The sequence below is a fragment of the Coenobita brevimanus genome, chromosome 8 (genome assembly GCF_032717465.1).
Source record: "Coenobita brevimanus isolate Jiangsu-jjx chromosome 8, ASM3271746v2, whole genome shotgun sequence".
NCBI classification, from domain to species: domain Eukaryota; kingdom Metazoa; phylum Arthropoda; class Malacostraca; order Decapoda; family Coenobitidae; genus Coenobita; species Coenobita brevimanus.
This window is the reverse complement of record NC_136961.1, coordinates 44,160,887-44,182,525: the sequence shown is the minus strand read 5'-3', so window position 1 is coordinate 44,182,525 and position 21,639 is coordinate 44,160,887. Positions and strand designations below refer to the sequence as shown.

General features: G+C 39.4%; 1 protein-coding gene across 1 annotated transcript; it reads left to right on the top strand.

Annotated features, from left to right (window-relative positions):
• The first annotated feature begins 1,702 nt into the window (after positions 1–1,702).
• Positions 1,703–21,639, top strand: LOC145407825 (E3 ubiquitin-protein ligase TRAIP-like). Its single transcript, XM_080278685.1, has 11 exons — positions 1,703–1,815; positions 2,280–2,412; positions 3,619–3,701; positions 5,271–5,429; positions 6,784–6,897; positions 15,791–15,902; positions 16,412–16,529; positions 17,338–17,450; positions 18,097–18,198; positions 19,664–19,763; positions 21,394–21,639. The coding sequence occupies exons 1-11, from the start codon at positions 1,703–1,705 to the stop codon at positions 21,618–21,620; spliced, it is 1,374 nt and encodes a 457-aa protein (XP_080134811.1). The 3' UTR covers positions 21,621–21,639.

Here is a 21,639-nt window from a genome sequence, read left to right as displayed (position 1 = left end):
TCTACCTCACATTTAGGCTACATGATTTATTCTACTTAGGGGAGCACACTTCGTAGTGAAGGTTATATCAAACAAACCATTCCAGTCCATTTGTCTCTTCTAAGTGATCTGTGGGTAATAAGAGAAAACGACAGTAGTATGTCATTGTAGTGAAGGGATTAAAAAAGTTAGATAGTTTTTTCCAGAATTACTGATCTCCGAACGCTTCATTGTAGGAGATTCATTCTAACCTCTTCAGTATGAGAAGTCGCTCCAAGCTCTTCAGAGAAGGGGGCGGTAGGGGAATACTTCTCTTTGGGCCGTGGGAAAAAAAAAAATCTGAGAAATTATAACTGATGGTTTAATAATCACTAGTTTTAATTGGAGTATCATATTCCGACTTAAATAATACCAATAGAAAACTCCGGGTGGTGTTTAGTAGGCGGTACTTTGAGCGGTACTTCTAATCCTGACATCAGCGTCCCAGTCAACTTTCAAGGTTTTGTGCTACCACACACTTTACCCTTGGCTGCACATGTGCCTCTTTTAGAGCCACGAGGCGTCAGTTAATATATACAGTAGTGCCCATGCAACATCCCTTACTGACACACATGGGTTATTTCGATGTCCGGCGTTGGAAGTTGACACTTCAATTCAGCTTACCCCTTGAGGCCATGAAGCAGGTGACGTATTCTAGTGAATCATATTTGCAGCCTCCAGGCTCTTTTATTCAGCTTAGTGAATCATATATCCACTGTCCATCAGTTCCACATTCAGTATTGACTGATCCATCTGGATTAGGCTAGGCTAGGAAGAATAAAAGGTGAATTTTTACTTGTACATTCTCACTCGTTTATACATTCAGCTTTGCATTTCCGATTAGCCTTTTATGTGGTTTCAATTTTGACATTCTTTTCCTATCACAAGTGACACCTTACCGGGACCCTCTGAGTTTATACATAACCTCAGACCCATTTGTTAAGGATATGCAATTTAAGAAAAGGCATGTAATTTTGTATTAATGAGTACTACTTACAAAAAACACAAATATTTATGTTGTCTGCAAGAGGTTTGTAAATTAATGCAAAATAAAATGTATGTTACCGTAGCAACATTCCAATTTGTTACACTTCGCGCAGTATAGCAGTTTAGTTCACTGTGCCTATTTTTGTGATGTCCAGTGTTCATTAGAGTCAATGGTCACTGGCCTATACAGTACACAACAGCTGTGTAGTGCTGACTAATAAGGTTAGTCTCAGTCTGGTTAGCCAGTAGTCATGTACACATACAGACTTTTTGGCAGAGCTCTACGTTTTTGAAAATGCATATACGGTACTGTGTAAAAAAAAAAAAAAAAAAAAACAGAGGCAAGGAAAACTTGTAGCCCCTTAATGCAACATTGTTTTCATTCAGTATTATGGTGGCTGTTCGTCTAGAGCTATAGTAGTTCAGTTATCATAGTTACTGCTTTAAGAAACTGCATAATTTTTTGTAGTTGATTGTGTGACATTACCAGTAGTATACCAACAATAAGTAACTATTACATGAATCAACCTAACAGGAACCAACCTGAGCGATATGTTAGCCCAGTAGTCTCCAGTCAGATTTGTTCAGTTGATGTCAGCATTCTACCCTTAGGAATAATATCTGAACAGAGGGAGTTATGCAAACTAGTAACCCACTATTGTTATTGCAGATGTGTTGATGAGAGTGGAGAGCAACCATGCGTGTGGGATGTGTCATTTGCGGTGACCTCTTTATTTTATCAGAGGATATATCCGCTGCACCATGTGGCCACACCTTTCACTCTGTATGCATCTTTCAGTGGATTGAAAGGTATGTGCATGATAATTCAGTATGTAAAATGTGTGGGAGCAAAGCAAGAAAGAGCTTCAGTTTCCTGTATAATTTTTTATATTAGCTAAACAGAGACCATCATTAAAGAAATTAATTAGTTTGAATATACACTGTCCCCTTTAATGCAATCTGACTCTGTAATCTCTCCATTGTGAATGCTGAGCTGTATCTAGAGATTACCATAACACTAAAATGGGATGCTAGTCATGAAAAAGTGTAGTGGAAAGGACATAGAGCCATTGTATTGTCTTGTTCTACCATTGAGCCATGGGAAATAAACTGCAAGGAGATGAATATTTCCACCAATATAAGGTAGACAAACTACTGTAAATTGTATATGGCTACTTGCACATTTTCTTGATATAGTATGTTCTTGTTGAATAATTAATAATTACCATCCATGGGAGACTGTACGCTGTGTTTTACAAATTTCGTATCCATAGGTCTAAATCATGTCCTCAGTGCCGACATAAAGCAACACAAAAAAGTCTGTTGAAGCTTTACTTTGACTGTGGAAGTGCTGAACCATCGGATGTGGACCCAGATTCTTTACAGCAACAAATAGATAATCACAAGGTAAGTATTGTGCTTTATAACAGTGTTCCGTTACTTTGGCATCACTGAAAGAGTGTTTTAGCATACTTAAAACATTTTTACATTACAGTGGGTCCTCATTTTATGTGGGTAGTGTCACACTACCACATTTTCTTAGTAGTATGTCCCCAAAATTTGTAAGTTGCCCTTAACTTTGCTTTATAGACACTAAAAGGAAATACCCTTCAGTATACGAATATTATGATGTCTCAAGACATAATTTAAATAGCAGAGTGTTCCTTAACTGGTTTTTAAGTGATAATTAAGTTATACAATACTTCTAAAATATTTACCTTCATAGTTGCAATGAAGTCTTTGGGTTGGAGTATTTGGTTCTTTTGAGAAATACAGTAGTGTTTATTTATTTATTTATTTATTTATTTTATTTTATTTATTATTCACAGTGTGAGTGGTGTACCATACTGTATTTGGTTACATAAACATTCTGTCATGTGGGGTGTAGTATTGGTAATTCATTGGTTCTCAATTGGTGTGTCCCAACAGTCACTCAGTTTGCCACAGAGCGAAGCATCTCACGTGCACGGTATTTTACCTTTAACACTTAAATTATATTCCAAATGAGTCTCCAAGAATATTTATTGAGCTTGTGATTGAAATTTAATGTAAACATATGTGTTGGAACAAGTTTTACGGTACTGCTCACTGTAGCTAATGCCAGGTGGAGTGAAATACATGTAATTCTTTGGTGAATGCCATTTCATGCAGATTGTAGTTATTCAGGGACTTATGGATCTCCATACCCTTTGAGTATATAGATACCCAGTTAGGTTGATGTAATTATCCTAACATACTCACGTGGTCATGAAGTAGCGAGCTCCCAAGCATAAGTCTTTGATTTGGAAGTAGATTCTAATTATGAGAAAAAGATAAGCACAGGAAGTACAAACCAGCCTGTAGTATTAGTGGTGTGTGATGGGGTACAGTACTGTACATCCCTATACCACTACCAGGAAGGTGGGGGAGGTTCCTGCTGTAATCTCCTACCCTTTTGAGTCCCCTTCTGTCATACTGTTGGTTATTATAGCATTAAAACATTGTACTTTTTGTAATCGTGCATCATACAGCAGCTGCAGCAACATTGTCATAACTGGGATTTTTTACATTATTGTTAACTTGGCTGTGAATGCTTTCTTATCAGTCATTATATTACAGTGATTTTTCTTACAGTTTCAGATTAGGCTTAAGGAACAAGAAATCAATAAGCTAAAGGAATCTACTAGCACTTTGACCACCCAGAATAAAAATCTGAGGTAAGAGAGATGGTTTTGAATAGTGATGCTCTGGGTATTGCAAATCTTGACTTTCACTTCTGATGATATAGAAATGTTTAATAGTATGCTCATTATGTTTTTATTTAAATTTTGCACGTTGTTCAGTTTGTTTATTTTTCATTACAGTGTTTGTACAGAATGTTTACTTTATCATCATCATCCGGACCTCCTTTCCCACCCTAGGACAGGGTGAGGAGCAGCAACATCCAGACAGCCTAAGTTTGTCCAATTCAGTGGGCCATGCTTCCATTCACTCATCATTCAAACCCCTCAGAATCCTGGCCTCCTTAGATAGCCCCCCAAAATTTCACCATGTTATGCAGCTTCACATATCCGTATCTGACAAAGGTATATGTGAAGCTAAAGAACATGGTGAAATTTTGGGGGGCCTATCTGATGGAGCCAGGATTCTGTGGGCTTGAATGATGAGTGAATGGAAGCATGGCCATTTGAACTGGGCAAACTTAGGCTGTCTGGACGTTGCTGCTCCTCACCCTGTCCTAGGGTGGGAAAGGAGATCCAGATGATGATGATGTCAAGTAAACGTTCGGTACAAACACTGTAATATGAAATAAACAAACTGAACACCCAGCAAAAAATAAAATAAAAAAACATAATGAGCACACTATTAAACATACCTGGTACTTTATTTATTTGTTTATATTTTATGCACTTGATTATCACTGCTTAAAAACAGCTCAGGATTGGATGATGGATGAATGTATAACAAGCAGTACAGTAATTTTATTTTGCTTTATATTCATGTACCGTACAGTATAGTCTCAGCTAGGTGCATCATGCAAATAGACATTTATAAAGTCTGTTTAATTAAAAATGTATATATGTATATCATCATCATCATCTTATCCAGTTTTTCCCCATGAGGAGCGTAGGAGCCCTGGACTAGGCAAGTTGGTCCTGACATTTAAGATGAGAGTGACCAGCCTCACTCGGCCCTGAGTGGCATTACGTGAGGAATAAACCCCAACCACCCCTTGGATATATACCTGCACCAGGCAATTGGATGTACAGGAAACCATTTGGCATGTCACTCAGTGTAGAGTCACCCATAGGCAGAAAGAAGAGGAAAAAATAAACCTTAAATATATGGTTGCACATAAATTATTTTCATTATTATTATCATTAAAAGCACATGCAGTTGTTAAGCCCTTGCTCCTGAAATATTTTGTAGTTGATTCTGTTGCAAAATTATTTTTGCTCAGTTTAGAAAAGATTTTAAGTAATCGAGGAGTTAATTAAGATTGTATGGAACTCTTCCATTTGGAAAAGGCTCTCCACACCTGAGCAAGATCATCTAGAAATAGCAAGAGTGAATAAAAACTGCTCTTATATTTCAGAGTGATAGAGTTAAAAGGTTTGTAGTTTTTTGTGGTAGAGGCAGTCTGCATTATAACTTGTTTACCCAGTAAATTAAAGAAAAAGTACTTGTTCAAGTTCCTCCCGTTTACTGGTATTCTATGTAAAATGTTTGGTATTTTAGGACTCATCTCTGACTTATAGTAAGAACGTCCTGTATATTGATTCCAGAGCTGAGTACAAATTGGTGGAAGAACGAGTGAAGACAAAGGAGACTACCATCTTGGCACTGAAGACTCAGCTGCAATTTGTGGACCGTGTCACAAAGGAAGCACAGAAGGCCAAGGATGAGACCAAGAACCTGCGAGAACAACTCAAATTGTTGCAGCAGTAAGTCCATGGTGTGGTTTCTTGCCAGTTAAAGACACTCCCTGGCACTTCTTCCTCACCAATTTATTTCTGCAAATGGTACAGTAGAATTTTCTTGTTTCATTTCTTCACATTATGTGCATGCAAACTGTCAATTAAGTAACTACTAAGCCCCAGAGGAATGCAGGATGGTCCCCTTAGAGCTGTAGTACAGTACCCTGATGTAATCTGTGCTAATTTTTATGGTGATATATGAACATACAAAAATGCAGGATCCCAAATACTGTGTTTGGTTTGACCTTTGCCCCCATAAATTACTTCAGAAGGTCTCAGTATGAAAAATGAAAAAGGTTTTAGGGGATATTTGCTCTAGGAATACTGATGCCAAGTTTGAAGCTAATTGTGTAAGAAATTAAGGAATGCTTTCAAGTTAAAAGTGTTTGGAAGAAGAAGTTGAGAAAATACGGTAGATCTCCACATCGTGGTGTGGATCTAATAACATATATGCAAGATTAGTAAGGTATAACATAGAAAATAATTAATGAAGAGGTATAAAATTGTCCCATAAGCTAATTAGAATATGGCCCTGTGTTTTATTTGACACAATTAACCCCTTGATTTTATTTATTTATTTATTTATTTTATTTTTTTGCCAACTCTCATACCACTACCAGATGATTTGCCTGAATAATTTTGTTCATCCCTAATACTGCAGTGATAGAGTTGATTAAACCTGTGTGTAATTACTGCTGACTGAAAATTCCAGAGTTGAATAAAATCATCTAGTGGTGGCCTAATTGAAATGTTGAATACATCTTTGGATTGATGACATTAACAATTCCAGAACCATGATATGGTATCTTTTGTAGTTTATTCCTGTTGCTGTAAAAACCCTCATACTGAATGGGTTCAGAAAGGTTGATTCTAGTTTCTGAAGGTGATTGAAATATGATGGTGAAAAGATTAAGTGTCAGAAGGTATCCTAATACTGAGGGATTAAGTCCTTTCCTGTGATGATGCCTTTTGTATCTGTTCCTGCTACCTTAAGGAAGAAGGTGGTGATGAACACCAGAGTCTTTGCCTTCTTTGAATCTCATTTTGCATTAATAACTTACTCCACAGGCATTGGAGTTTGCCTGCACTATCATGTTTTGTTTCGTACAGGCCTGATATGAGTGTTGTGGTGTAGCGTAGCACACTGAAAGAGTACGTTATATTACTGTACCAGATTTGATAAATCTGTGATTAAGTTGCAATATTAAGATCTGTGCTATAACAAAGGAAGATTGTGCTGTGATATAAGTATGATTCACTTTATATATGTATTTATTTGTTTATTTCATTTATTTATCTTTTATTCCTCCTTCTACCCCAGTGCAGAGTTGGTGGTTAATGGTCAGATTGGCGATGTGGAGGAGATGTTGTGTTCATATGACAACAGCCCTGGCAGTACCCGTGACCTTGCAACTTTTTGCTCTATACTGAAAAAGTGAGTCCACAAGTTTTACATTTTCCACTGATAGCCATCCTTTACAACACCTTCACACCAAGCAACTGTGCTGTCATATCACTGTCATATCTTCCTTACAAACTGCCATGATTCATCCTATTCCACCAGTTTGATTCCACACCAGTGCTTTGCCATGAATATACACAACCATTATTCCTTGTTAACTTTTGCATTGCCTTGTGCCTGTGTTGGTTACCATGTTTTCATCCATTTTTCATATATCCTCATTTTATGGCTCTGCTCTCGTATTTTGTACCACCTTGTTCTTGTTTCAGTCTCATACTATTGTTCTGCAATATTGCCACTTTATTTACAGTCAGGATGAAAAAAAAAAGGGCGACAACTCATGTCATGTTCATTTCCATACCTAACTTGATCATTCCAGTTCAGCCAGTCATAAACTTCCTCAGGTGCCATATCCTGCTTTTGCTCATGTATTTACCATATCCAATCATCTTTTTCTTGGCCTTCCATACCTCGACCAAGCTCACACACATACTGGTGTACCCTTTTCTCCATTTTTTTTTTTTTTTTTTTTTTTAAATAACAGAACGGAGGAAGGAAAAACAAATGGGTAAAAAAAAATAATCCATACACCAGATTACTGGTGTCCTCTGTTCATAAAATATCTGTAACAGACTTGAGCAGTTGTGGGTTGAAATTTGGAGGAAAACAACTCTGGGGAAGCGAGTTCCAGAGAGATGCAGTTCGGAGAATGAAAGAATTCTGATAGGCAGAAGTTCTGCAATATGGTTGAGTGACATTCCAGTCATGAGCGCTACCAGATGCCCGTGTAGCACGAGGGAAGGCATGGAGAGGTGGCACCATAGACACAACTTCGTCTGAGCATTTGCCAAAAAAATATCTGTAAAATAATGCAAGGGAGGCAACATTCCTTCTTACTTGCAGGGGAGGTAGTTTATATGTAATGGCAAGGTTGTTAATGATTCTAACAGCTTTATTCTGAATTTTGTCTAGTTGTCTTAATGCAACCTCTCCACAACCATTCCACAAGGGTGAGCAATATTCAAGCTGAGAGCGCACATGACTCTTATAAATTATAGCCAACTGCTCATCAGCGAAGAAGTTACGGACTCTGTACAATAATCCAAGTTTCTTTGAGGCGGTTTTAGCAAGTGATCTGACATGAGAGGTCCAGCTGAGGGCACTGTTAAGTGAGACACCAAGAATTTCAATACTTTTGGAGATGGGAATATTAGTAGCACTGAAGGTAATGTACGAATCTGGCAATATCTGTCTATTAGTAAACTGTATATACTGTACTGTATTTAGTTTTACTAGCATTAAAAGAGACAAGGTTGTTTTGTCCCCATTCACTGATTGTAGATAGATCTTGATTTATGGAGATGGCTGTACTGAGTTGAGAGGTAGAGATATTAGACTTTGTAAATGGATGTCTGAGTGTGAATGAACTATGTAGTGTTGAGTCATCTGCATATGAGTGAATGGGATTGTGAGTGACAGATAAGAGATCATTAATATGAACCAGAAATAGGGTTGGCGCCAGAACTGATCCCTGTGGCACGCCGGCGTTAATTGAGTGGAAATTCGAATATACATCATCTACTTTTACTCTTATTTTCCTGTCACTAAGATAAGAAGAAATCAAAGGAACAAAAGACGCTAGTCCATAGCAAGGGAGTTTGGACAGCAGGGAACGGTGCCATACTCTGTCGAAAGCTTTAGAGATATCAAGAGCTACTGCATGAGTTTCTCCAAAAAGATCAATTGATTGATGGATGGTGTCACGGGGTTTTTAAAAAATCACGGTGTTTTTAAAATATCACGGAGTTTTTAAAATATAAATGCTTAAATATTATTTAATTGATATTAATATTCAATAATATTAAAGAGCAGGGACAATGATTGTCATGCCACATCAAGCAATGATTACTTTACGCTGCTTCTTCGCACGATTCTCTAAGAACGAGAATTTATAAACTTTCTGAACAGTACACAGCAGAGACTAATTACTCACAAATGCTGAATTAGGGTACTGTTAGCCTCTGGAGAAAGTTACTTCACCCCTGACAATAAATAACTAATGCTAATAATAATATCAGATCCTTGCTGATGCTTAACTCCTAGGTGGCACAACGGATTTTAAGTTAATACAACAAGACTGGTCTAAGTACCAGTTATGAATAGTAAAACGTCTATGCAAGCTAGGAGCTACGTGGGAAATAAGCTTAATTATGGAGAAATGAGACAAGATTTTACTTTACATTAAGCTCAAGAAAAAGAACTGTTAAATTTATTGATTACAAAAATAAATTTAAGGTTACATTTCAAGTCAAATTAATGAGATCGTACTCACTCACTCACTCACGAGCTAAATTCTTACGCCTAGGAAAAACACCTTAATTAAACTCTTAAGATTAGGGAAATACAAAAAGGAAATACTGGTCGATGAATGCGATGTATCACCAACTAAGGTGGGAGTCTGGAGACTGTACTAGTGGAGTCTGAGTGCTGCTGACCTCTCTCTCTCACTTCTGGAGCACAGAACCCCTCTCTGTCACCGCAAACGCTCGACTCCATTCAAATGTTGTATGGGCAGGACACACAAGCCACCGGAAGAAGGCGTGGCTAACGGTTGAGGCAAGCAGGGGTGAACAATAAACAATAGTATCGCTCAGTAGAGCACTTAGTGACGTGCATTAAATCGGTCACTTTTGAAACAGTGACGAATGTTTTGAAAAGTATACCCCGAAATGGAGAGAGAAACGGTTAACTGAGCGATACACAGTGAGTTTTCCACTAATAGTTCGTGGATTCTCACAAAAGGGAAATGTTGCGAATTTGATTCGTGACATTACGCCCCTACAAAATTAAATTATTTCCTTATGGGAAAAAATTTGTGGATATATATATATATATGTACACATCCTAACTCATTCACACAAGATTCACACTGTGGTGTGTGTGCTATCCTGCTACAGGAGAAAGTCGCAGTCGCCAGTGAGCGAAAAAACCTCGTATTTACGTTAACAGAAGCAAGCTTGAGGGAAAAACTCCGTGACGACGGTGAAAATCCTGTACTCAGGTCAGACTGAGCAAAAGTTCCTAACATTTACACTGACACTAATTGTTGTGTAGCGTGGTGTATGTAATACACGGTGTAGGTGTGACAGTTGTAGTGTAACTGTACCTACGTGTAAAATGACAGTAAATAATAATATGGCGACGATGAAGGCAGAGGAGAAGAGGCGGCAGCGTGCGGCAGACGATCAGCTGGCCCGCACAGCAAAACTGCTACGCCCATTGCTGTACCTGCAAAATCAATTGAGGTGGAGCATCAAAAGTGTCAATGAGACAAAATTTTATTATGTTACAATTACTCTCTCTGCCTAGCAGTCAGTGCTACTACGTACATTCGAGGTCGCCATTAATTATAGCACACGATTATGGTCGGCAAGTTGAGAATCCTTGTGCAAACTCGGGTCTTCCATAGCCTCAAACTGCACACGGGTCCTCAACCTGTGCCATAACCTACAGTACTTATATTAATATCGGGGAGCTGAGAATCCTTGTGCAAACTCGGGTCTTCCATAGCCTCGAGTCGCCTGCGGAGTTCTCACTTCCCCCTTAACCTACAGTACTTATATTAGTATCGGGGAGCTGAGAATCCTTGTGCAAACTTGGGTCTTCCATAGCCTCGAGTCGCCTCTGCGGAGTCTCTAACTTCCCCCTTAACCTACAGTGCTTATATTAGTATCGGGGAGCTGAGAATCTTTGTGCAAACTCGGGTCTTGCATAGCCTCGAGTCGCCTCTGCAGTTCTCTCTCTCGAACTTCCCCCTTAACCTACAGTGCTTATATTAGTATCGGGGAGCTGAGAATCCTTGTGCAAACTTGGGTCTTCCATAGCCTCAAGTCGCCTCTGCGGAGTTCTCACTTCCCCTTAACCTACAGTACACGTGTATGTACGGCCCTGGACATACTGTGTCCTGTGGGGCCAATGGGCGAGACGTCAGGTCTGCACCCACTTCACCACTACCCTGTCTCTCAACTGTCTCAGAGATTACAGGTGTGGTTATGAACGGCACAGGAAGGGCATGTCCCTGATTAGTGGTGTTACTTTGACACACACTGCAGGAACGGACAAAACTATCTATGTCTCGTCCCATCCCTGGCCAGAAAAAATCAGCTCGGATACGGCCCTGGGTCTTCCTTTTGCCCATGTGACCTCCTGAGGCTGAACAATGACCCCATTGTAACACTGCTAGGCGGTACTTGGCGGGAACGACAAACTGCAGTCGAACCTCGCCCTCGGGTGTTCGTGACTCACGGTAGAGCCGTCCTTGTTTGCGAAGGAACTTTGCTCGACCTCCCCGTGAATGCTTAATCACTCGACCCTTTTGTTTGTTCCGCACGGCAGCAAGTGTCGGGTCAGAATGTTGTTCTTGTACAACAAGTTGACTACATATCAGATCTTGCGGCGATTCAATGATCACTGGGGTGACACAATCTGGAGCCTCAGCCATGGCTCGTGTTACCGCAGCAGCCGAAGTCTGAGTAGCGTCATGATCGGAGCAACTATCCTTGACTCCTTGAATATTGCCTACTATAAGGTCAAATAGAGGCTCTGGCATGACAACTGCAAGTGTCGTACCAGTATAAAATGGAGATGCCACCTGGATTCATGCCTCAGGGAACAATCTCACTGATCCATCAATAAGGTTTGCATGGATCTGTCGACCTGTGTACTGCTCAGGACGAACTGAACTCTGCTTAACAGAGCAACGTGAGGAACCATTGTCTCTCAGGACCTTCACAGGAATGCCTCCCACAAACCCTGGCTGAACAAGGAAGGTACTGTCACCTGTGGGAGGGCCTGTGGAGGAAGCAGCTAGCCACTCATGAGGCTGCTGAATTGATGCGGCAAACATTGTGCCTTGAGAATTAGACACTTGAGGAGTCATACTCAGTGCCTGAGGAGATGGAACATTGGCCATCTGTGGAGGGGGGTTCACTGTCACTGTGGGACTAGTGAACTGTGGGGGAGTACCCATACTGGTAGGGACGTGACCACCGTGCTGCTGCTGAGGAATGAAGGCTGCGTTCGCTTCCTGCCTCTTTTGAGCTGGTGGTGAAAAAGTTTGTCCTGACTGTCGGTTGCGTGGCTGGTACTGCTGCTGGTTAGGGTACTTGTTGTACCTCTTCCACTCAGGTTTCTGAGTGTTTTGCCCCTGGTCCTTCCACTGCGGTTTTGGACCTTGGCCATTATACTGAGAATGGCCTTGTTGCTGGGGTTCAGTCTGAGACGGCTTCCCAGATTTATCAGGTTTTCTGTTCCAGGTGTTTTGCTTACGAGTTTGATACCCGTATGCAGTAAAGAATGCGTCAGCCTTTTCTGCCATTTGGCTGGCATCTTTCACCCGGCAGATCTTAAGCTGTGCTATGAGCTCAGCAGGCCACGACCTCTATAGCTGTGTACGCAGCATAAGGTCAATTATCCCCTCACGCGTGGAAGGAGTTTCATCTTTCTCCATCCACTCATTTAAGTAAGCTGTGAGACGATCAAGGAACTGAACAGCTGTCTCCTTGTCTTGGAGACGAGCTCGCATGAACTGAACTTTGGCGTCATCTACTGTGAGACCAAACGCCTTAATGAGTGCAGCTTTCATCATCTCATATGTGAGATTGTCTCCACGAATTCTGTGGAGAATATCGAGGGCAGGGCCCTCAAATAGGCTAAGAAACTGAAGCCACTTAGCTGCCTCATCCAGTTGATACATGTCTGCCATGTCCTCAAAACGAGCTATGTACGGCTCGATTCGCTCGCTTTCCTTGTATGAAGGAAGCTTGATACGTGGGGTCGCCAGGACATGTGCAGGGAGAACGCTCGTGGAGCTTGGACCAACTGCACCAGACGTGTCTGAAGCCAAGGAATCTCGCTTGAGCTTCAGCACTTCAAGTTCATGTTTTTCGCGTGCTTCTCGTTCTCTCTCCCGTTCCTCACGCTGTTCTCGCTCGTATTCCCGTTGTTCCCGCTCGCGTTCATGTTGTTCACGCTCGTATTCACGCCGTTCACGCTCGTATTCGCGCTGTTCACGCTCGTATTCGCGCTGTTCACGCTCGTATTCGCGCTGTTCTCGCTCGTATTCGCGCTGTTCTCGCTCGTATTCGCGCTGTTCTCGCTCGCATTCGCGCTGAATCTTACGCTCTTCACGGGCATCATTCTCGCGCTGCTGCTCCTGATTATGCCGTGAGAGTATATACTCTTTAATTTCGGTTGGGTCTGTAAGACCCATATCTTTGGCTTCCTGTAAAAATATGGTGGTAGCCATGACGCTAATTTATTAAGCAAACCGAAACTGAGTACTGACTGCTTCGCAAACGAATGCTAATAAACACAAGTAAAGAGTACAGACACAAGTTAGTGGTGACCAGTCTTATCTAGTTAACTGGCAAAGATTAAAGCAAAAATGCAAATAACTAAGAACTCTCAATAATTAACACAATGGGTACGGCAGCTACCCAGGAGCGAATAAAATCGTCTGGCGTTACCAAGAATAAACTAGAGTTAAGTACTCTATTGATTAATAAAGCAAAAATTCACTTGCTAAATTAACTGTAAACACCTGTAAGCTTGTGCCTATAAACTTTAATGATAAATACCTAAATATGAACGAGTGAGTACTATCTCGTGAATAGCTTTAGAGCTAGGAGTTAATATCCTGGAATGAGGTCGCCAATTGTCATGGGGTTTTTAAAAAATCACGGTGTTTTTAAAATATCACGGAGTTTTTAAAATATAAATGCTTAAATATTATTTAATTGATATTAATATTCAATAATATTAAAGAGCAGGGACAATGATTGTCTTGCTACATCAAGCAATGATTACTTTACGCTGCTTCTTCGCACGATTCTCTGAGAACGAGAATTTATAAACTTTCTGAACAGTACACAGCAGAGACTAATTACTCACAAATGCTGAATTAGTGTACTGTTAGCCTCTGGAGAAAGTTACTTCACCCCTGACAATAAATAACTAATACTAATAATAATATCAGGTCCTTGCTGATGCTTAACTCCTAGGTAGCACAACGGATTTTAAGTTAATACAACAAGACTGGTCTAAGTACCAGTTATGAATAGTAAAACGTCTATGTAAGCTAGGAGCTACATGGGAAATAAGCTTAATTATGGAGAAATGAGACAAGATTTTACTTTACATTAAGCTCAAGAAAAAGAACTGTTAAATTTGTTGATTACAAAAATAAATTTAAGGTTGCATTTCAAGTCAAATTAATGAGATCGCAATCACTCACTCACTCACGAGCTAAATTCTTACGCCTAGGAAAAACACCTTAATTAAACTCTTAAGACTAGGGAAATACAAAAAGGAAATACTGGTCGATGAATGCGATGTATCACCAACTAAGGTGGGAGTCTGGAGACTGTACTAGTGGAGTCTGGGTGCTGCTGACCTCTCTCTCTCACTTCTGGAGCACAGAACCCCTCTCCGTCACCGCAAACGCTCGAATCCATTCAAATGTTGTATGGGCAGGACGCACAAGCCACCGGAAGAAGGCGTGGCTAACGGTTGAGGCAAGCAGGGGTGAACAATAAACAATAGTATCGCTCAGTAGATCACCTAGTGACGTGCATTAAATCGGTCACTTTTGAAACAGTGACGAATGTTTTGAAAAGTATACCCCGAAATGGAGAGAGAAACGGTTAACTGAGCGATACACAGTGAGTTTTCCACTAATAGTTCGTGGATTCTCACAAAAGGGAAATGTCGCGAATTTGATTCGTGACAGATGGTATGAGTTAAGAGATTGAGTATGTCAATGGTGGATCTTTCGTGGCGAAAACCGTATTGTCTATCATTAATTAAGTTGTTAGATTCAAGATGTTTAACAATATGCTTATTAATTAAAGTTTCAAATACCTTACCAAGAGAAGATGTGACAGCTATAGGTCTGTAATTGGAGGGGTCAGACGAACTCCCTTTCTTCGGAACTGGGTGGATATTGGCTTCTTTCCATGAATTTGGGAATAAAGAAGTACGTATGCATAGTCTGAATAATTTAGCTAGGACAGAGGCAAGTTCAGGGGAACACTTTTTCAAAACAATTGGCGGAATTCCATCTGGGCCTGGAGCTTTGTTGGTAGGTAAATTGTCTAGGATGGATTTTACGTATCTTGTCTGTATTGATATCTATTCCTTCTCACTGATCATAGCATTCAGCAACTCTTGTCAACCCATATATCAATAAATTTCCTAATTCCATTTGTTTTCTGAATCTGTGTCCTTTCTTATCTAACCCATGCTTGCCTCACATGTACCTTTACAGTTTCATCATCCAGACTACTGTCCCACCCTGGGATGGGGACCTGTTTCCAGCAGTCTTATTCTTGACTTAAAAACTTATGCCACACCAAAGTCTCCTAGACATGCATTATATGGGTACTAATATGTCTTCATGCTGTCATCATACAATCTCAGAAGTCAGTCCTGTGTTTCATATCAAGATCTTATTACAAGTTGTTATTCTTCCTTGTTTTGTCCTTCTAGTGGTATTATAACATGAGGTCATTATGTTATGGTCAATGCAAGATGATTAATTGATTATATAGTATTTATGAAGTCAGAATATTGAGAGAGGAATGCAGTACATTTTATGAATTTTGTATCATACCATTAATTGTGCATGGGATGAGTGTTTATTTTTGTAGACCAGCTGGACGATTTAAAGATTGAAAGCCATTATTTGTATTAGTGTGAATTTTATGAGAGGTAGCTATTTGAAGACTTCACTACATGACATTACATTGCTGCCCATTACTAGTGAACAGAAGTAGACAAGAGAAATACTGTATAATTTTTTCTTAAGGGAACTAAGCAAGACCATTGAGGAGAAGAGGAAACAGAGAGATGAGGCACTGTTATATAAGAGGAAGGTCAAGGAAACGCGACAGAACCATGAAACTGTTGTAACAAAGATGGTAAGTATCCTTGGAACCCAGTCTTTGTTCTTATATGTTTATCTTCTTCATTAACTACCTCACTCTAATGTTATGTTACATATTTTATTCTTGCTGTGTACAGACAGATTTATCCAACTTAGGACACACCTGTAGTAGTGAAGAAGTTAATTCAAGATACATCTGAGCTTGCAAGTTCAAACAGATTTTCTCCTGTCAGTATCAGTATATAGTCAAATGCCTTAATCCTGGAAGGGGTAGCTGCAAACAAAAAGTATTCGTATCACCATATGCTCTGCCATTATGTTGCCCTTCTTCCATCTCACACCAGCCTCACTCTTGTACTGTACCTCTCCACCCCATCCCTATGAGACACATGTAATGAAAAAGAGGCTTTAATGTATTAGCAACTTCATATGGAAATATCCATCTGTCCAAAACTTTAAGTAAACTTTAGATGAGGTGCACCAGTGTTAGTCTTTATCTCTGTATTCTTAGAACATTAACAGTATCAATTCTTTGCTTTGCAGGATACTTTGGAACAAGCTAATACTAATCTTAAGGAAGACATACAGTCACTGGAGAGGGAGAATTCCAGTTTGAAGAAGAAGGTGCAGGCCTTACAAGAGGCAATTGCATCACCATCAGGTAATGGCTACTTCTTGTCACTTACTTTTATTTCTTATGAAGCAAGATGGAATAAATAATGTAGTATTTGAATGTATGAAAATTTCTTTATTGGTACTTCATGCTCATGTTAATCTTTGCAACTTAACATTACCGTAAGTCCATGTTGAATATCTCGTGATGTGTTCCAGAATATCACAACTTTTTTTTGCACTTAGCCAGTACTTTATATTGAGGGAAACTAGCCAAAGAGCTGTATATTTAGGAATGTAAATTTAATAGACAACTTAGCAAAGGAAGATTAGACATCTTTTGTTTAAACAGCTGTGGACTTGTTAAAAAAAAAAAAAAAAAAAAAAAAAAAAAAAAAAAATACAATGAGGACACTTTACTAATTGATCCGTGGGTAACATATAACATATCATGCTTCTGATATACTTAATATACTCTCTTTTTGTTTGTTGTATGTTAACTGGATCATAACTCTGGGTGCATGCAGCACTATAAATTGATCTTGTTAAAAAAAGGGGGAGGGGGGGCTTAGGTATTCAGTTTAGATTATCAAATTGTGGGTGACAATTCTCGTTACGTAAATGAGTCTGAAGATGTTGGATATTATGTGGCATGAATTGTTCAAATTAAAGAAATACTTGTAAATGCCAGGTGCACCTGCTGTACCTTGTTTTAGTGGGATAGTGTAATGTGTGTATATGTTGGTGAGGGGGTGGTTGTATGGGTACCCGCATCAGTGATCAATCCTTCTCCCTTTATGTTTAGGATGGATTAGAATGTTCCTTGTATTTTGTGTAATGCTTTGGCTTCATTATAGGTGATATAAAGAACAGTGCTATCCATCGCCTCTTAGCCGAGAGTCCTGCCCCAGCTGTGCTCAAGCGATCCCACAGAGAACCACAAAACGATGACCCAGTTGTTACACCAGAGGTTAGTACTCATCTAAGTGCCTGCCAGGATGTCTTTTTCTGTTCAGATTGATGGGAACAGACTAGTACACTAATTGGTAGCTCATTAGCTGGGATATATCCACTGGGATACTTTATTTTCACTCTTGCAAGTTGTTTACACTCAGTCAGGGGAAACCCCTGCCTTCTAAAGAGCAAATACCTGTATTCCTATTTATATATTTGCCATATAATTACGGAACGTGCAATATTAAGCATAACCTTTGACTCCATTGTTGTACAAGCCTATTTTTTCCATAAGTATCTAGTAGCTATGGGGAATTATATTGTTTGGAAATTGTTTCTTTAACAGAAACTGCGCTAAAATCTTTATGAAACCTCTGAAAGGGTGTCGAAGACTTTTTAACAAGCCCAGTTGAATTGATAGCATCATTTTCTTTAGCCAGATGGCACTGGGACAAATCCCTCACTAAAAAGTTTTCATGGCAGCATTGAGTATGTAAGATTTTGAGCCTAATTCTTGGCTGCAGTCTTATTGTAGCTATAGAAGAAAAATGTTGAATGATGGCTGAAAACTACTAAGGTTGATATTGTGTGGTAGTGTGGTTAAGCTTTTTTCCCCTGGCTAATTTCATTAATAGAAATATAAACATTCTTCAAATCTATAGGTTGTGCGTAAGATGGCTCGTGCTGATAAAGTTGTACTAAGCAGTGATGAAGAACATCTTAGTATTGACCTGACTGCACCATCCAGCAGCCAGGCTCAGAAAGTAAGACTTAGAGCCATGTGTTTGAATAACTAGTTTACCATTATTTAGTCAGAATAATTTATTTAGCATTATTATATTTGAATTTTAGTGTAAGTCTTTAATTTCTGTGATGCTTAATTATTATAAGACCATGCTGGGCTGACTATAAAGTGTCCAAGCTGAAACATTGTATAGTAAATGATGCTTAAAGGTTTAAACTAGTTCTTATAATAATTATCATCATCATCATCATCCTTCAGTCATAAATCATCAATCGTCATCACCTTAAGACTGAATGAGATAGGATTCAGAAACCAAGAAAGAGAAACAGCAAAAGTAGGGGAGCTATCGACAGCTTGCCCAATGAAATGGACCACAGAGTCATTCACATATTCAAACCCCAAAATCATGGCTTCACCTCAAAAACCTAATCACTTACATGTGATATATTAACATATTCCTTATAAATGCACTTCACATATACCAGCCAGAGAAAAGTATTCCATCAGTAATCACTTTTTAAAAATGGGTGCCAAACCTTGTCATTTGCTTCTCCTTACATAATTTATCCCATAAACTTGATCTCCTGTCAGTTTGTTGGCTTCATCAGGTTCTGTATCCCATTTTCTGATCACACTCGTTTAACATATCTATGCACCTTCTTGGCCTGTCATGCCTTCTCCTGCCACCTTAACCACTCACATACTCCTGTTTTATCATTTTATCCATATTCTTTCCCTACATAAGACTACCATCTAACCATTCTCTCTTCTACAGTGTGCTCAGTAGATGTCCTTGCTCTACATCTTTTGTGGATCACAATGATTCTTATCCTGTCCACTCAGTGCACACCACACACATTCCTCAATGAGTTTATTTCCAGTGCTGTTACCCTTTACTTCTCACGGTCATTCTATGCCAAAGTGTAATACTTGCACATTAACGTGGGCATTAAGTCATCTTCATGGAGTCCCTTTGTGGTCTCCACATTTATACCGCAGTTTCTTTCAGTCGTATCGTATCAGTGTCCATTGAAATTGACAATGAAAGTCTCAGCTGCACCTCACAAACCAAATAGTGCACACAGAAATGCAATTTATATTATATATGGGATAGAGACCATCCCATCAGCTGCAAGGTTAAATGAAGAGATGCAACCCTTGTCATGAATTACTGTACATCCCTCATATTTCTGTTCCTTATCATAAGTTTTGCTTCCTCAACTTCTGTACCTCACATCAACATACTTACATGCTAACATTATTTTGCCCATATTTATCTCTCAGAACTCAGAATGTTCCAGTCAGAATGATGGCCTTGCATATGGGCAGTCCCTGGCTGATGGTTCTTTGATTGTGTAATTCCATGTAGATAGTAAGCTGGTCATATACTCTTAAATGTAGTGTGATAGGGAAGCTTTACCATGTTTTTTTTTTTTTTTTTTTTTTTTTAAAGGTCCCGTTATAACCATGATCTTTTCCTGCAGGTTAATCGTCACCCACTGAATGACACCATCAATTTGGGAATATCAGTAACAGCCCACCATCACAACATATTTGCAAAACCCAGAGTGAAAAAAACAAGCGGTAAGATTATTCGGTGATCCCCCCCCCCCCCTACAGTACAGTCCACTCCATACCTTCTTTACCCATGCACAGTTGTCGACTTTATACACAAGTTTTATTCACCCCTGTGTAAAGTACAACTTTCATGTGTGGGGAGGCTCCCCACATACAACTCTTCTCAACAAGGTTGAGTCAAAGGTTTCGTCTCATTAACCCTGCTCCTCTTACTGGCTCTCTTCAACCTCTGTCTGTTTGTTGCACTGTTGCATCTGTATATATTTTCTATTGCTACTTCAATGGTCACTGCTCTTCTTAACTGTGTGCTTGCATCCCACCATCTCTATGAAGGGCGCATAGCATCCGTATGGCAACAAACTTTCATCCCTTTTCTGTCCAACTCTAATGCAAAGGTTAACTGTTACTCCCAGTCATTCATTTATGCAACAAGTCATTTCTGGAACTGTCTCCCTCTGTCTGTACTTCTTACTTCCTGTGATCTCCAGTCTTTCAAACGCAGTGTGTCCTGGCATCTCAAAATGAACAGATCTTAAATTTGTCTGTGTGTGTGTGTGTGTGTGTGTGTGTTTTTAAGGAATGGTATTTGTGGGCTGCTGGCCCTTGGTTACTTCTTCCATACATTTAAAAAAAATGTACTGTACAGTATGAGGTAAAGTAAATAAATAAAAACTTGTATACTGTATAAATTAACCCAAAATTCATCATGATCAGCAGTTAAAATAATGTTCAGGTCTAGCTGTACTTGGCTGTGAAGTTCAGAATTAAGTCATATTCATTGTGAATAATAATGACCAGTGGCAGATCCAGAAAGGGTCCAGGGAATCTAGACCACCTTCCCCACCATTTTTTAGGTGTCCCATGACTTTTTCAGACCAATGGAAGAACACCCTTTTTTGTTAGTACAGGCAGCTGATCTATAACCCACAATAAGAAGGTAAAAAGCACTGCATGGAAAAAGTAGCAGATGTGTTCCACTTCTTGCTTGTATGAATCTGACCTTAGTGGTGAGGATTTATCTTTTGGAATCAAGGCATCTGTCATAAATAAATCTCAATTTTTGTAGGAAGTGGAATATGTGCTGGTTTTTCCTTTCAGTACTTTTTGCCTTTGTATTGTGAATTTTGTGTCAGCTGTCAGTACTAACTAAAAACCAAGCATTCTTTTGATGGTCTGAAATATTAGCATACTTAAAAATGGGGTGGGGGGTGTGGTCCGGACTTCTTGGATCCCTCATTCTGCCTTTGTTGTTGAATGTGCCTCCCCCAAAGTTTATGTTTGATACAGTTCTCATTAACTCGTTTCACTGCCAGAGGTTATCAGTCTGAATGAGAAGTAAAAATTTTATTCTGAAATGAGTAACTGATTTGTATTGTGATGTTCAGACTCTGTAGACAATCACAAAGAAACTAAATAATAGAGAATTTTTGCTTTCCTCATCTTGAGATCAGAATAAGGGATAAAATGATGGTGGTGGTGGTAATGATAATGATAATGAGTGTGATAGTTATGGTAGTTTTAGTGATGGTAATCATTATCATAGTGGTAATGATGGTAATAGTTGGTTATGATGGTGGTAATGATGATGAGTATGATAATGGTGATAATGATCATGTTGATGATGCTTATGTTTCAGATTTGGCCGGCAATAGCAACAGCAGCAGCACCATCACCAACAACGCTGGTGATAAGGTGGGTTACGATGGTCTGGGTGGGCACCACAAAGTAGATGAGTTTCCCAAACCCAATCCATTAATGATGCGGAAGAAGAAAGGTATCAGGATCACCACTAAGTATGGGGCATCAAGTAGAGTTCAGACTTCAACAATTAAGAATTATTTCCATAATACATTTGAGGATTAAGATTCTTTGTCGGGCATAT